At 36.4% G+C, this 16,612-nt stretch overlaps 1 protein-coding gene across 2 annotated transcripts in view; it reads left to right on the top strand.

Annotated features, from left to right (window-relative positions):
• Positions 1–16,612, top strand: part of NEK7 (NIMA related kinase 7) — a 147,756-nt gene that overhangs the window by 108,571 nt on the left and 22,573 nt on the right. For both annotated transcript variants that reach the window (XM_087424342.1, XM_087424341.1), the window contains 2 exons: positions 417–524; positions 15,229–15,323. In XM_087424342.1, the coding sequence (XP_087280468.1) occupies positions 417–524; positions 15,229–15,323 (203 nt within the window). The remainder of the gene's footprint in view (positions 1–416; positions 525–15,228; positions 15,324–16,612) is intronic.

The following is a 16,612-nucleotide window of genomic DNA, read 5'->3' as shown; positions in this document are numbered from 1 at the left end:
GGTCATCTAACTAGATAATTATATGCATAATAGTTATGATTTTATATTTTATGTAAATATATCAATAAATATTTAGTAAGCTATTTTATTTAAAATTGATATAAAAAGCCACAATTTATTTTGTGCTTTGAATTTCAAAAGAGTTCATTTGAAAATGGAAAACAAAATGCATGTTAAATGAAAATTAGTAGCAATCTTCATCATGCTGCCTTGATGATTATCTATCGGGGGACTGAGAACTCAGAAATATTTAGGGTATATCCAGATTATTCAAAATAAAGTAATTGGTTCAAAATTCAAACTGACTTTCATTTTTTGGATACATTTTAAATTCTGTCATGAAAAGTGATTTTTAATCCCTTGAAAATACCTAAACTGACATCGTCGTTCACCAGATCGCTTCGTTTTATTCGCAGATATAAAACCAGCTAATGTGTTCATTACAGCCACTGGGGTGGTCAAACTTGGGGACCTCGGGCTTGGCCGGTTTTTCAGTTCCAAAACCACAGCAGCTCATTCTTTAGGTAAGAGACACAGTATAACTCCATTCAGTTATCCTTTCCTGTATGTGTGCTTAAAACGTAAGGGATATACCAATTATGTGCCAGCTCTTACATCCTAAAGAAAACTGTTTTAAAAATCACCAGATCCTGAGCAGATACCTGCAACTCTCTCTGAGGTATAAGGTCTCCATTCATGTGACAGTTAGATACAGTGGTGAATTTGACCCCAGGCGGACACTTGGTAGAAGAAAATGCTGATGGACAAACCAGGTTTTAACTATTGCCATGGAGGAATTTTTTTTTTTATTCTACATTTACTATTAAGATAAGATGATGAATAAACCATATCTTGGAAGAGGACTTCACCTGACCGTTTAAAAATACTATAGTAGTTTGTAAATATTTATTTATTAAAATAACACATATGGTTGTGATTACTGCAGAGGGGAAGAGCTAAAGATGATTTGTGGCTAATGATGAAGATATTGCCCTAAATGGTGAAGGAAGAGGTATCTGTAGTTTGTTCATTCTAGAGCATGTCCTTGATACCTACAACAGAACTGAATGTAGCTGTTACCCCATTGTGTTAACAATGGAAAGAAAGTTGTCCAGCTTAGAAACAATAGAAATTACTAGGAAGAAATAATTTTTACACTGAATAACCTAAAGAGAGTGATAGAGCTTCTCTTAAAACTCTTCAAACCATATTTTCTCCTTGTAAATATAAGACTTAGACAAAATGGTGACAGCCAGAATAAAATAAGAATTAAGATAAAAATAAGTTGGCTTTAATTTAATGGCGCCCCATCTTTGGTGTCATAATTTCACTGAAAACCACTGATTTTTTGGGGGGGTAAAATTGTTGTTTTTAAATGTGAAATAAAAAACTTTTAAATGGCCTGATGAGGAATATGTGAATTACACTAAACAACAAAGTAGTGAAATGAGCATCTGAATTTGTTGACTAGACTTTTGAAAGTTTTACTGGCTTTCTCACGAAGGTTCTGTATGGCCTTGAACCTGTCATTTAATTTTTCTGTATCTAGAACACTATCTGGCACACGAGTAGGCACCCAATCAGTATATGCTGAATGACAGAATATTGGATCTTAGTTTAAAGAGTGCTGGAAAGATAATACTTTACCCTTTTCACAGAGTTTCAATTTTGTCAAGTACTTTAAGAAAGTAAAATTTCAACTGATGCAGAGTAAGATTGTTTTTTTCCTTTCACTTGACATTTGTTTTTATAGAGCATTACAGATTTTTTTGGAAAAGAAAATTTGATCTGAAATCCTATAAGTAGTGCATAAACTTGAGTAGCACTTTGATAAAGTTTTGTTTGGAAGTTACAACACTTACAATGCAAATAGTAGAGGATTTCTGTGAAGAAAACCTAGATTATTCCAAGCCAGTGCCATTTATTATGAATGAAGGTAACATGCTTTGACTTTGTTACTCGCCTGAATGTCGTAATAGCATTCTGGCATTAATTTACTTAGAAGTGCCAGGTTACAATCACACATGCACACCCACACTCACACACACACCCGGACGCACCTGCACATACCAGTGCTCATGTGCACACGTGTGTATTTTTTAAATGCTGCTTCGCAGACTGTCACTCTGAGCATGCAGTAGTCACCTGACCGCAAGGATCCAGCATATGAAACCCAGATCCTAACAGTTTTGGAAATGGACTTCTTTAGGTTGCCTGCCACTGCCTCGTAGAAAAGTTCTAAACCGGGTTTACAAACATACGCATCTCCAAATTTAGGTGATGGCTTAGTCCAAGTTATGTGATATAGAGAGTGAGATTTTAATAGATTTAATAATTCATTAAGAATTTTTAATATCAGGTTTTATCTAAATCATTTCACTTAGGGTCATGTAGTTACATATGTGTGTGTATATGTTTATTATATATATAAAATAAATGGGGATGCACATAATTACAAATATTCTGACACACCTAAAGTACAGCCAGTGAGGAAGTGACAATGAAACAGTTTCTTTGATCAATGAATCAATAGAAAAATAATTTCTTTCACTAGACTTTTTATTTTCCATATTATTTTGAGAAAAAATATTCTTAAAATAAGAAAATTTCTTTTATTCTTGCTTGTCTTCTGTTCAAAGTGAAGCTTTTGATGGTTTGAAACTAAAGTTCACTAAGCAAAGTGCATTGAACATCGAAAATTAAACTTTGAGCTCTAGCCTTCTAAGGCTATTTGGACCCAATAAAAATCCTTTTTAGAAGGGTCAGGAAAAATACTCAGCTAACAAAGAATATGTATAACATATCAAGGATGGAAATCCTGACACAGACTTATGTTTGTTGACAAGTTTAACCTAATTTTTACTTTTAAAGAATTATAACCATCATATATTTTTAAGAGCAAATTTAAGAGATTCCTTCTAAAAGTTCTAAAAGTTGGCTCCAAAACGCGATTGAAAATGTGGCCACCTATACAAATTTATTTTGCTTATAGAAAATATGATAGAACTATGAGTTTTAGGGTATATTGATTTGTGTTCTGATTTACTGAGGATAAAGTCTGTAGGGCATGATTTATCCGTAGAGCAGGTCTAAGTTGTAGTGAAATTACAAATAAATGAGATCTGTGTATAATTCATAAAGAAAAACCTGAATAAGTTTACTTTAGATGAAGTCTGTCCTGGAGCCAAATTTCATTTAACTTTGTAAAAAAGATGTTTTTAGGAACTTAATTCAAAAAGGCAAAAATATATAGGATTTTAGAAACATCTTGTTATAGTTATGCATTTATATTTATACTTTCTTTTTTCCAGAATACATTTTATTGTTCAAAAATCAAATAGAGGATACTGTTTTCACTTATTTTGATTCTTTAATAGGGACACACACTTGCAAAATTTTTTTGTGTTTAACAGTCCTTTGGAGATTGACAAGTCTTTGAATTTTTCAATTTTCTATTCATTTTGCATCTCTTTTTTGTATCCTTTGATTCCATGATAACAAATCAACATACAATAAAATCTGTAGTTCTGTCACATTTTCCATAGCAAATAAAGTTGTATAAGTGGCCATGTTTCCAATCAGTTTTCAGAACCAATTTTTTAAATTGAAAGTATGTCAACATAGAATAGAATAATTCCTTAACAGGGTTAAAAATTACAGATACTGGGGCTGGCCCTGTGGCTTGGTGGTTGAGTGCACGCACTCCGCTACTGACGGCCTGGGTTTGGATCCCGGGCACACACCAACGCACTGCTTGTCCGGCCACGCTGAGGCAGCGTCCCACACACAGCAACTAGAAAGATGTGCAACTATGACATACATCTATCTACTGGGGCTTTGAGGAGAAGAAGGGAAAAAAAGGAGGAGGATTGTCAATAGATGTTAGCTCAGGGCTGGTCTTCCTCACCAAAAAAAAAAAAAAAAAACCAAAATTACGGATACTAAGTCTGAAGTTGCTGGATGTTCAAATCCTCAAAATTGAAAAAAATCTCAGAGGCCTTTTTCTTCACTCCCTCCCCGTTCCCACCATATACATTGAATCACAATGTTTCTACTTCCTATTCCCTCTTCCTTCATCCATAATCACTTCATGTTTGGTTTAGGAAAATATCTTCCCTTGTTTCTAATATTCTTTTTTAATCAATTATGCATATTCCCAGCAGAGTTATCGTCCTAAAAGACCTTATCTGATTATGTTACTTTTCCCAAATCCTTGATGCTTCCCTGCTGCCTAAAGAATAGCATGCGGAGTCCTTGGCTTAGTGTTCACGGTCCTGTAGAGTGTGGTGTCCTCTAACTTTCCGTTCTGATCGTTGACTGCACATTCCTACCTCATTCTTTGCCAGCCATGTTTTTCCTTTTGCTTTGTTCTGAACATGAGAAATAACAGATGTTCCAGAGAGAATGGAGGGCATCTGGATCTACATGCCCACTGCTTTGTAGGACCTTGATCAAGCCATTCATTAACTTTTTTGAGGCTCAGTTTCCAAATGTATAAAAATAGAAGTGTAGGTAATAACCATCCTGTGTTGTCCCCTAACCTCTAGTGAGTCCCTAACCTCATAATATAATGAATGTAAAGTCTTTTCAGAACACTGTAATGTGCTGTATGAATGTTAAGTTGTTTGTCTTAACGTGGTGATGGTGGTGGTGGTGAAGACGCAGAAAAAGAAGAGGGGAGAGGAGAAGGAATGCATGTGCGGTTTATTTATTCTGTTAAAATACTCAAATTGATTCGTTTTAGAAAAGTTTTAGTACCTTTTTTATGCAGGTACTGGTCAAAGGACCAGGAATGTAGCCTGAACAAGACAAGTGCTGGTCTTTTTTTTTTTTTTTTTTTGTGATATTTATTTTTATTTTATTGCGGTCACCTTGGTTTATAACATTGTATAAATTTCAGGTGTACATCATTATACTTCTATTTCTGCATCTTTATGGATCTTACCTTGTGGTGGCAGGAAATAGATAATAAAAACACAAAGAAATAAGCTGATTTGTTAGCTATGTGACAGAGAGTGACTGGTAGGGGAAGTATTTTAGAAAGGGCGTGGTCAGACAAGGCCTCTCGGAGGGGGGGTGTTTGAACTGAGGTTGGAAGGATGCACAGGAGGCAGCTATAAAAGGACCTGGGGGACGATGTCGCAGGCTGAGTGAGGAGCGGTTTATACGAAGAGGCAGATGCAGGATGTGCTCTCCCTGCAGAAGGCTTGCTGGAGCAGGGTGAAGGAAGAGTCTTGTGGGAAGAGTTCACATCTTACTCCGAGCGCAGTGGCAAGCTTCTGCAAGGTTCTAACGAGGAGAGCAACATGATCTGAAGGCAGCAGTGGTGAACCTCCTTCGTCGTCTTGAGGATCATCATGCCCAGTACTGTCTGCTGTTTCAGGTTCTCTGCCTGGTAGTTGTCTTCCTCTGCTGTGAGTGCCTCCTGCTTTGTGCTACCCAGAACTTGGCAGCGTATACCATGTGACTCATCACCCATTTATCTGCCTACAGTCTATGATCTAGACAATTCTTTGGTTTCTGTCCCTCCTCCTTTTGTTCTGTACATGGATTTATGTTAAGTCAGGTCTTCATTTAGTGCTTTTGAATCTATTTTTTTGTATTTATTTAGAGGGTGTTGCTAGGGAGACTAATTGTAGGATTATACATATCTCTATGAATTTTGCCCTTTTTTCTTTCATATTCATATTTCTTTCACATTGTGAACCTTATAAATGTTACAGATGTTAGAAAATTTGTTATATATATGTCTAGGTCTTTAAAATTTATGATGAGGACATATCTCTCCCTTGAATCAGGCTTCTTGATAGTCTAGATAAGTGGCTTTCAAATTTCTTGACAATGACCCCAGCAACACTGTGACCCCATAGGAACATAGGCAGGTATAACTGAAGCAAAAGTGTCATGTAACAGTGTTTTCCATTATAACTGTAGCGCATTCTAATATTGTCTGTTCTATTTTATTTTACTAAAAATAATGCTAGTTGCAGCCCACTAAATTGATTTCAAAACTCATTAATGGGTTATGACCTACAGTTTGGAAAACATTGGTCTATGTTTACAGTGCTTTCATGCTATTCCATTTACTTAAAGCAGATTCCTATTTTTCTGCCTGCTTTTAGACATTCTCCTGATTGGCAATTTGATCAGTTCAGTTGGTCAAACATAAATTGGTCATTTACAGTGCTCCCCATGCTTCTGGAGGTGGCTAATAACGTGCATGGCGGTTGTGTACAGTTTGCAAATCATTTAACTCCCTAAGATCCTTACAGATGTGTGTGAGCTATGGATGTGAATTGTTCCCGTTTTGGAATTGAGGAAACTGAAGCCCAGAGAGGCAAATGGGCTGTGTAGCTGGAAGATGGTGAGGGTCTGTGGCTTCCGAGTCTCTGTTTACTCTCCCACACCATGATTTATTATTTCACTACATCAGTACCTTGTGGCATTTTGCCTTACTCAATTACTGTTTTCTGATTTGCTGCTGTTTAGTTCCATCTGGAATCACCTTATTCTGCTTTGTACATGGCTTAGGAGCCTACACACGAAAGCAGAGTTTGCTCTGTCTCCTGACCTGACTGCTCTTGCTGCTCCGAGATTCAGAAATAAACAGGAAACAGGCCTCTAGGATATCGAAATCTTTCTTCATAACCCTTCTGTCTACCAGCATCTTTGGCGATGTTTCTAAAGAAGTGGCTCTTCTGAACTGAAACTGCACCAAAACCTGTGAAATAGGAACATGGCGATCAAGGTGTAATGTTTCTCATGTTGCAAGAGGCAGAGTATTCTTTTGGTACACTTCTATTTCTTAATTTACTCTAAAATCTCCTTTCAGCAAATGTAAATATTCTGACCCAGAGGCAACTTGCTAAGAGATCAAGTATCTTTACCTTTGAATATTTAAAAATATAGCAGAATGCACAGAATAATCTTTATATATTCCAAATAAGATTTTTAGTCAAATCATATCAAACTACCCTTATTTCCTGTGATAATGACCCAGAGGAATCCCCTACCGCTACCAAATGGCAGCAACAACGGTAGCCATGAATATGCCTACAGCATTTTGTAATTTACAGGCAGTTTTAAAGCATATTTTCTCCTCCGTTCCTCAGTGTCTGTGGTGGGTAGAGTAGGTGTTATCTACTAGGAAACTGCGATCCTCTATTTAACACTGAACCTGACCCCCACTCCCACACCACCCATAGAATTCCCGGTCCTTACCCTGTTTTAATTTTTCTTTTCTCCTTGGGATTTACTATCTTCTAATATGCGGTGTAATTTATTTATTATGCTTAGTACTTTTTATCACTCTCCTCCAGCTAAAATTTAAGCTTCATGAGGAAAGGGATTTTTGCCTTTTGGGCTCCCTGACATATCCCAAGTGCCTAAAAGAGGGCATTGCACATAATAGACACTCAATAAATGTTGGTTAAATGAATGCACTTAGAGATAGGCTATGTATCAAAGGATGAATTTGACTATATCAGTAAGTTTAGGTAGGATTATGCTGCAGTAAGAAACAATACCAAAATCTCAGTTCTTAGCGCTAAGGCACGTTATGTCTCTTGTCACTCCAAGTCCCCAGTGGGCCTTGTGTGGCTCTCTAGGGTAGCTGCCCTCCCTCTCTGGTGACTTGGCATTTTAAGCAGCTTCAATCTTGTTTTATGTTCGTATCAACATATGTTTTTGTGATCTCATGAGGGGAAGAGAACATGGAGAGTCACTTACTGGCTCTTAACTAAACCCTTCTGCTTGAGTGTAACACAAATTACTCCCATTCATGTTTTCTTAGCCAAAATAAGTCTCATGGCCCTGCCATCTCAAGGGAGTGGGATAGGGTAATTCTCTCACGTGTACAGAAAGAGGAGAACCAGGAATAATGAATGTGAGCATTGTCCATGGCTGTGAGATGAAGGAAAAATACCTCATTTATCTTTTAAATGGTTGTATCCTTTGTCTACTTGTTCATTTTTGTGACATATTTGTAGCCATTGCAACTAAAGGGTAATTAACTCTCTTAATGGAAACGTGTGGAAGTGGTGAATGAAGAATGAACCATATATAACCTTTGGTTATTTCCATCATTCTAAATTAGGAAACTCTGAGCAAAGAGATTATTTTTAAATTCAGAGTGATTCATGAAGTTCACGAAAGTATTGATCCCTGGTGACTTTTCTCTTGATCAGTAAATCTGTAGCTATCCCTGCTGCACATGCTTGTGATTGGGACCTTATTTGGGCCAATTTAAACATGTTTAACAAAAATTACTGCTTATCAAGCTTCACACACCAACTGTGCACTAATGCTGTGTAGCACAGGAACTGTTTTCTCCAGTGTGCCTCTAGTTCAGCAGGTCTCTAAGGTGGTGGTGATTACCTAGTTTAGAGTCCTATCCGTTGGTGAACAAGCCAGAGCTCATTTAAGCTACAAAAGACCATAATTTTATTCTTTTATTCTTCTTGTGGCAAATGTATTTTCTCCCACTCCCTCCACTCCCCGAGAGAAGCCTCAAAAAACATACTTCATCCCATCCCAAAATAATCCAGTGAGCTCTTAGAGGTCAAACATTTTTAAACCATATACTTTTCTCTCTAGCCCCTCAATGCCTAGTGTAGTTCTTGGTTCTCAGCACACTGAATTGAATGTTCCACTCTCCCATGCAATGCATGAATCATTAACACATTTGTGTTAGTTTTCTATTGCTGCGCTAACAAATTATCACAAATTTAGTGGCTGAAAACAACAGAAATTTATCATTTTGCGATTCCATCGGTCAGAAGTCCAACACGGCTCTCACCAGGCTAAGATCAAGGTGTCTGCAGAACTGCATTTCTTTCTGGAGCCTTAGGGGAGAATTTGTTTCATGCTGATTCAGGTTGTTGGCAGAATTCAGTTCTTTGGGTTGTGGGACTGATGTCCGTGTCTCCTTGCTGTGTGTCAGATGAGAGCTGTTCCCACCTTCTCGAGGCTGCTTTCATTCCTTGGCTTCTGGATCTCTTCCTCCATCTTCAAAGCCAGCCGCGGTGGGTAGAAGTCCTCTCTCACTTTGAATCTCTCCTGCCCTTTCCGTTGCATCTCTCACTGACAATCTAGGATAATCTCCCTATTTTAAGGTCTGTAACCTTATGTCTGCAAAGTCCCTTTTGCCATGTAACATAACATACACCAGGTGGCAAAGATCATGGGGGCTGAAATTCTGCCTACCACACCATTTTAGTAGACTTGACAGTTAGAGTCTTTTGTATCCTCCTCTAAAGCCTGGCAAGGTGAAATTGTTTAAAAGTCAGATTTTAGTGGAAGTTTACGTTACTGAAATTAAGCACTTTCTTTTTTGGACAGATGTTTTGACATTAAAATTTCACATTTTTATTATAGACCCTTATAGGTATTTTACTGCATCGTGATGATCATTTACTTTTCAAGGGAGAAAATACCACACTCAGCATAATATAAATTTTGCAAACAGGTCCTTTTCTATCATTTTTGTTAGTTTGTTGGCAGTTATATTTTTTATTATTTACAAAAGTTTATTTAATCCTCATGGGGCTTCTCGCCTTAGTACCAATCCTTCTTCTGAGTGGCTTACTCCATCATGGACTGGAATAAAGGAGGAGATAAAAAAGTAATTTTAACAGAATTTAGTTAGAAAAATTAATCTGCTATAAAATCTAACCACATTATATGCTCCAAAGGTGCATGTAAGTAATTGGGGTAGTTATCTGATGTTCAGGCAAATCTATTTGCATCAGAGTTGCATTTATTATATAGAGTGATGTGTTTCCTGTCTGAACCTTGCTCTGGTGAAAGGAGAAAAGCAAATGAGAACAGTTAGACTAATAATGTTTCAATGTGGCATTTCACTGCTAAATGACGTCCGCCAGAAAGGGAAAGGTGGGGGATTTTCTTGTTGTGTGTACATGTGTGAATTTAGTAATTGTGTGCTTGTTGTACATCCTGAAGATGGAATAGATTAAAAAAAAAGTTAACCAGAACTCTCTGATACTGATCCTTATGCTAGACAATATTCGAAACCCCATGGGGGGAGTTATATTGTTGTTTTTACAGGGTTGTTTGAATTCCTCTTTACCTTCCACAACGAGACAAATGGCTCTCTGATTTGTGATGTTGCCAGAAGAGTAAAGGCATGGCCATCTTCTCCACCAGATACCGGAATTTTCACACTGGAGTCTCCTGAGTATACAATTCATGTTCCCCACACTATTTACCAGTGTGATATATCCTCTGATTTCAACTTGGAAAATTAGTGTCCTTGAACCAGACATTAGCACAGTTCCATTTTTGGTGCCAAGTGCCCCCTATGGTCACGTTCCTGTTTTTCCTGCCCCTTCCCCAGCACCTCTCTGTGGGTCTTTCTTTGGCTTATACTCCTTCAGAGTTCAGTGTGGTTTGGGGCCGGAAAGGCAGCATATGTTCAGTCAGTATGATCGGCTACTGTCACTGATTTATTTTTAACTTTCAGCCCTTTCTTGACTTAAATAATTGCTCTGAGAAGAAGCTATTATCTAATTTTAAACTGTGCACATTTAGCCTCTCAGCCACCATAACAAGTATTTATTTAAAACAATCAGAGTAGCTAATTTGCACATGTAGCCCATTGAACCTGGACCCTTAGCTTTTCATATCTACGTGCTGACTTTTAGAAAATCCCTCTGCTTCTTAATTTGGAAAGAGGCAGATTGGGTTTTTTTCGGTCAAATTTAATAGTGGTCAGGTTTAATGAAATAACTACCTGTTTAAATGCAAGGGACAAAACTACCTGAATTGAATTCCAAGTCCACACCGTACCAGTTTTATGATCTTTGGCAAATTTCCTGACCTCCCTATGCGTCCTTTATAAAACAAGATAATAATAGTAGTAACATCTCAGGAAGCTGCCTCATGACAGTCCCCGTTTCACCAGCCCATGAGCCCCACAAGGTCAAGGGCTTAGCCCGTTTGCTTCTGTCTCCCCAGCACCTAGAACAGTGTGTGCCTTCGAGTAGGGGCCTGATAAACATTTGTTACAAGTTCAGCAGGATCATGCTTGTAATGCGTTTAACATAGTGACTGCAGGAGAGTAACAGTAACAATACAATTATGTGGGATTTTCTCCCTCAGCATTACTAAAGCTCTCAAATATTATCAGTTACACTTAAAAGATGACAAATTTTATTTTATAATTGCCTTTTGCAGAAGAAATATTGATCTACCACTCAGCCATTCTGTATTGACCTCAGATAATACTCCCTACGATTAAATAAATTTGGCCTCTCTCTGTTAAGTCTGCCAACATAATTTCTGGGCTGATTTAAGAGTATGAAGGAAAGAAGGAAAATTAATTCCTGTTCCTTAAACTTGTGTGTGTCTGTGTGTTTTTTAGTGAAATTGAGGTGTAAGATGACTTGCGTCCTTTTAATTTTCCCAACCAGGAATGTTCAAAGCTTTTTTTCCTGCAGTTTGCTCTGTTTCCAAGAGAAAGAAGCAGGATTTCTAAACTGAATTTGCTTCTTGGTACTCTCTGACTTAAAATACTTTGCTCAGCTGTCCTAGGTAATAGTTTAAAAAAGGAATATGTCCCTTTTTTCCATTTCACATTCCATATGGCTTTTTGTAGGGTTTTTATGAGTGCTATAGAATTTTAGAGCAAAAGAGATCTCAGAGATCATCTCATCTTTCTCCTCCCTGTATCATACGGATGCAGAAGAGAAGTTAAGTGGTCCTCGCTGGTTAGTGGTAAAGGGAAGATATGAACAGATTTCCTGGCCTCAGACTGGCCTTGTCCTGCTTCCTTGTTTAAAAACAAAAGAAAAGAGCAACCCAAATCTAACCATTGAAAAAGATGCTTCCATGGCTCTATTATTTTTTTTTGTATTTGAGTCTTTGCAGAAATTGCAGTGCTAAATTTTTAGCTAACCTGTTGAAAAAATTCTGTATGTAACTTGTTCTGATAAAATGAAAGTTATTGGTTAATTTAGCCATATATTCCGTAATAGCAGCATGTTAGCAGCATGTTAATTTTTTGGCTCTCTTAAACATGTAGAACCTCAGAAAATTGGTCTTCATTGTGTTCAGGACAAATTTTAGAATATATTTATTGTTAATAGAGTATATACCATGTAAAATTTTTCTCATATAGCTAGAATAAGTCAATTAATGATATGAAAATTTTTTTATGTTTGAATGACTGTCTTAGTACATTTTAAAGAAAGGTCAGATAGCATTTCATTCGTTAGCAGTTTTCCACTAATATCAGCCTTTCTCTGTTGTGTATAATGTTATCCATTTCTTACTCACTTTTACTCATGTCAGGAGGTTAAAATGACATAGGAATCTACTATTGTAAAATATATTCCCATTTTACCTACAGCCATAAATTCTCAACAGATTAGTGGAATTATGCATCCTGCAGTCCTCAGGCTCCTGAATACATAGGAATTTGCATGATCATTTTACTATCTAATCACATCACTCCACAACTCTCCTTTTTCTTGTACAGCTGTTAAAAGAAGTCACAACATTCTTGAGGCAACAGTAATAATAGACACAGCTATCATGGATTTTTAAAAAAAAGTTTTTAGGAAATAATTATATATTCATTAAATTTGAAATGTGGAAAACGTATCACTGCATTTAAATGTATTTCAAATTTTCCTGGGCATTTAAGCTTTTCTGCTAGGTAGAGATGTACGGATGAATCCATTATGTGATGGGGCTCAGTCTCCCTGCTCAGTGTCTGTCAGCGGAAGAGCCTTGTCCAGCACGGAGGCACCCTGTAGGCAGTGTGCAAGGGGAGATGGTGGACCTCCCTCTCATGCCTGTGGTCAGCAGTTAGTTATGACGTTAACCAGTTAATAACTGTAGTGCAGGATACAAACTTTCTCCTCTTCTTACATAATGACTCTTTTGGAAGTGTGTCAATCAAAGAGGTGAGTAGCATACATAGATTTACATTTTAATATACATTCAAGGGATATGTAATTTAATTATTAAAATAAACATGCATATTTAATATAAAGAAGTTTGTTATTTATAACATGAAGAAGAGTCATCGTCTCAGTTTAAAGTAGTGGTGTTAACTCAGTGTGTCCCTTTTTGTAATGACCTCCAGCAGCTCCCTAGAAGAGGCTTTTTTGTACATTAATTTTTACATTTTAAGTTTAGTTGCGGTGAATTCCTAATCATTCTTTTCTCTGCCTTCTTCATTGTGGGGCGTCTGTGAGTTGTTCGTGTAGCAGTTGAGGTGTGATGCTGGGGCTAATCTCTGTAAAATGCTGGCATTTGTTCTTCTTTTTCCCTATCATCAATCTTTCACACTCATATCAAACCCCTAATGTATCAGCAGGTTTCCCAGAGCTGCGGGGTGAAGTTACCTTTGCTTTTGGTAAACTCTGAACCTTCAAGCCTCACGTTTTCAGTTGCCCCCTGTGGATTCCGTGAAGCCTCTCTCTGCACATTCCTCACTGCCACTCACCTGCTTTATGTCCTGAAACCAGGGGCCTGTGCAGAGCCCACTCATTATTCCCACTGCACCTGCTAGTCTTCCTCGAGGGAGGAAGGGAAGGTGTAAGAACTTCCAGGACTAATCGGTGTTGCCTATGCAAACTACAGGGGAAAGTGGTTGGAACTCCCAAAGCGAGAGAGCTTGTGCTTATTTCACCCAATAACAGTACAAATTCTTTAAACCTAGCTATTTCTAAAAGTTTTGTGGCTTTTCTCACCCTGGCAGAAATTGGCAAATTGTTTGTCTTCAAAGTAAATGTCACAATTAAATAATTTATTTCTTAAAGTTTGTCTCATTAATTTCATATCCGAATAGTTCATATTTTATTTAATTTTTTTTTATCGTCCTGTTTGCATACTCTTTTTTTACTTTTCTTCTTCACTTTGATAAATACTTCCCTTTCATCCATTCTGACCAGGACTGTCCATTATTAGTAAAAATGGATTTCACTACAGATAGGATTTCTTGTGAGCACATGGTTCATGATGTTTTCACCTGTAGCACAGTATAGTTTCCACACACAACCATTAGGTTATCACTTTTTCTTTTGGAAAACTGACTCGTGTCTTTGAGGACGATGCTTCGATTGTGGGTGTGACTCTTCTTGTTGCCTCTGACCAAACACCCCTGTTCAATATCATGAGTTACAGTCTCATTAACATTTATAGTAAATACCTGGGGAGTTCATGAAAATTAATAGAAAAAGGGGGATGCCCTTTTCTCTGTGAGTAGCAGCGTAGTTTGGGTAGCTGTTGCTTCAAGCAAGTGCAACTTCTAAATATGATTCTCAAAGTTTTTCTATTTGGCAAAAAGCCTTAGGCCAATAATGGTGAAATAACAGCCATCTTAGCTTGAAATTTAAGATATTCACTTTGAAAGTCACTTAAATGTTTTTACCCTTCAAAATATATTATATATGTCATGTTTTTAAATGTTTAATAAGTATTAATGTATTGTATTAGCAGTTATTGTATTATGTTAGCATTTTCTAAAATGGTCATAAAAACGAGAAAAAAGTATCCACCATCAAAACAAACCCCAAAATTATCTAGAGTATCTTGTCTTTAAAAGGTCTCACTAGTAGTAATCTCAGACATTTTTCCAGAGATGTCAGTGACCTTTCACATGTTCTTATATAACCTTTTGATGTACAAAAGTCTGTTCTATTCTTTCTAAAGTGGGAGTGAGGAAGGTACTGAAGGTCAATGATTATATCATTGTAATTTTAAGTCACAACAATATTCTAAGGGAGGCTTCTGTGAAAGTTAATAAGTATTTATATACACTCTACCCAATTGTTACATATTAACTATTTTAAAATAAATTATTATATTATCACACTTAATTATTTGGGATACGCAAGCCATGTTCAAGAAAATAAAGAAATGAAATCAATGTGAGCCACTTAAGTAGATTTTATTAGAATTCTTTTTATTTTTTTTTTTTCCTTTAATTGTGCTTCCTAGATTCTCCTTGAATAGATCAAGAGGAAATAAAGTTTAACCCCCTAGACTTTTTTTAATATAGGATAGATGTAAATGTGCTGCTTAAGGGTCAGGGAGTAAAGAGGAAATTTAAAAGTTTTGCATATTCTCAAAAATAATTTTCTGGTCCTAATGAATTATTTTGGTGACATTTTTTAACCCAGAATTTTGTGTGTAACTTCCTACCACAGCTGCATCTTCATTTTTATCCTCCTCTTACTTTATTTGGTTTGTTTTTTGCAGTGGGTACACCTTATTACATGTCTCCCGAGAGAATACATGAAAATGGATACAACTTCAAATCTGACATCTGGTCCCTTGGCTGTCTGCTATATGAGGTAGGTAATGTTGATAAAGTCCATATATTGATGTATTTTCACTCACTGTAATGTTTCCCCTTTCCTTATAGTAGACACTTATTTTTTCCTGGATGATGTTTAAGAATTAGCTTGTTAAATGTGAAGAGTTAATTCATTGACTTAGTAACTTTTTATAATGGAATTTAGTGACTATACATTCCTGCATATTTACTTCCTCTCGTATATTTTTAAATTGTTTCCTTTGGATGAGAATTTTATTTTTAAAATATTTTTTATGTTAATATAATGTTTTTCTGCGTATCTTATTTATAAACATGCATTTGAACATCTATAAAAACTTGCATATCTGTGCATAGCAGGAGAAGTATAATGAAATGGATTTAAAATATGAAAGCACGGTAAATATCTTTATCAGTATTTTTTTGCACTTTTACGTAGAGTATTGCAGCTTTAAGGATAGTATGTGAACAGATGATTCTTCCAGGTTCTCCCTGAGTTTAGTTTCCGCGAGTAGCGATTTGTGTTGGTGAAGCTCAGCGCGGCAACCTCTCTCCTCCTGTGGTGATAGTGTATCAGGGGAAGGGGAGCACGTAGGTAGGTCCTCTAGCAGATGTTGCAGTGCAATAATTCGGATGTGTAGAAGAAAGCATATCATGAGCACGTTTTACCTCCACATTATAGAAGAATTAGTATCAAAGAACACTCAACCTAATGACATCTATAATTTTATTTTTTAATTGAGTGGTAATTTTCCTAGGAATACAGGCTTTGAGTCAAAGCTGTTTATTAAAAATTAGTCCACATCTAAGTAATTCTTTTAATAAAATAAAGTGAAGGAATCATTTTCATATTTTAATATGTACAAAAGAAATCTAAAGTGGGTAGATAGAAACCAATATATTTCTTACTCTGTATTTTGTCTCTTATCCTCCTGACTTAAATGAAATATATGATGGGATCATCTGTTCTAATTGCTCCACCACTACTTAGGAGTAGAGCATCAGAAGGTTTTTTTTAATGTATATCATGGTCTTGGTTATTTTACTGATTGCAGATTCAAATTTCCTTAATTTAAGGAACCTAAGAATATTTTTGTTCTTCCTACTAAAGTGACTCCTGACCACTTAAAAAGAAAGGATTTTTAGATGTTCTTAAATAACATCCTTAGAATAATTTTTATTATGAAAAGTTATGAATTAGTGACTAAAAAATACATGTTTTTATGTCTGCTCATGAGGTTAAAAGAGATTTATGTTCACTATATTATATTCTGTTAATAATTTGGTACAATGTCGAAAAGAACTGAT

Source organism: Ceratotherium simum, chromosome 36, assembly GCF_057802395.1.
Source record: "Ceratotherium simum simum isolate JZ-2026a chromosome 36, ASM5780239v1, whole genome shotgun sequence".
NCBI lineage: Eukaryota > Metazoa > Chordata > Mammalia > Perissodactyla > Rhinocerotidae > Ceratotherium > Ceratotherium simum.
Note: the sequence above shows the minus strand (reverse complement) of the source record. Positions and strands in the feature narration are given on the sequence as shown.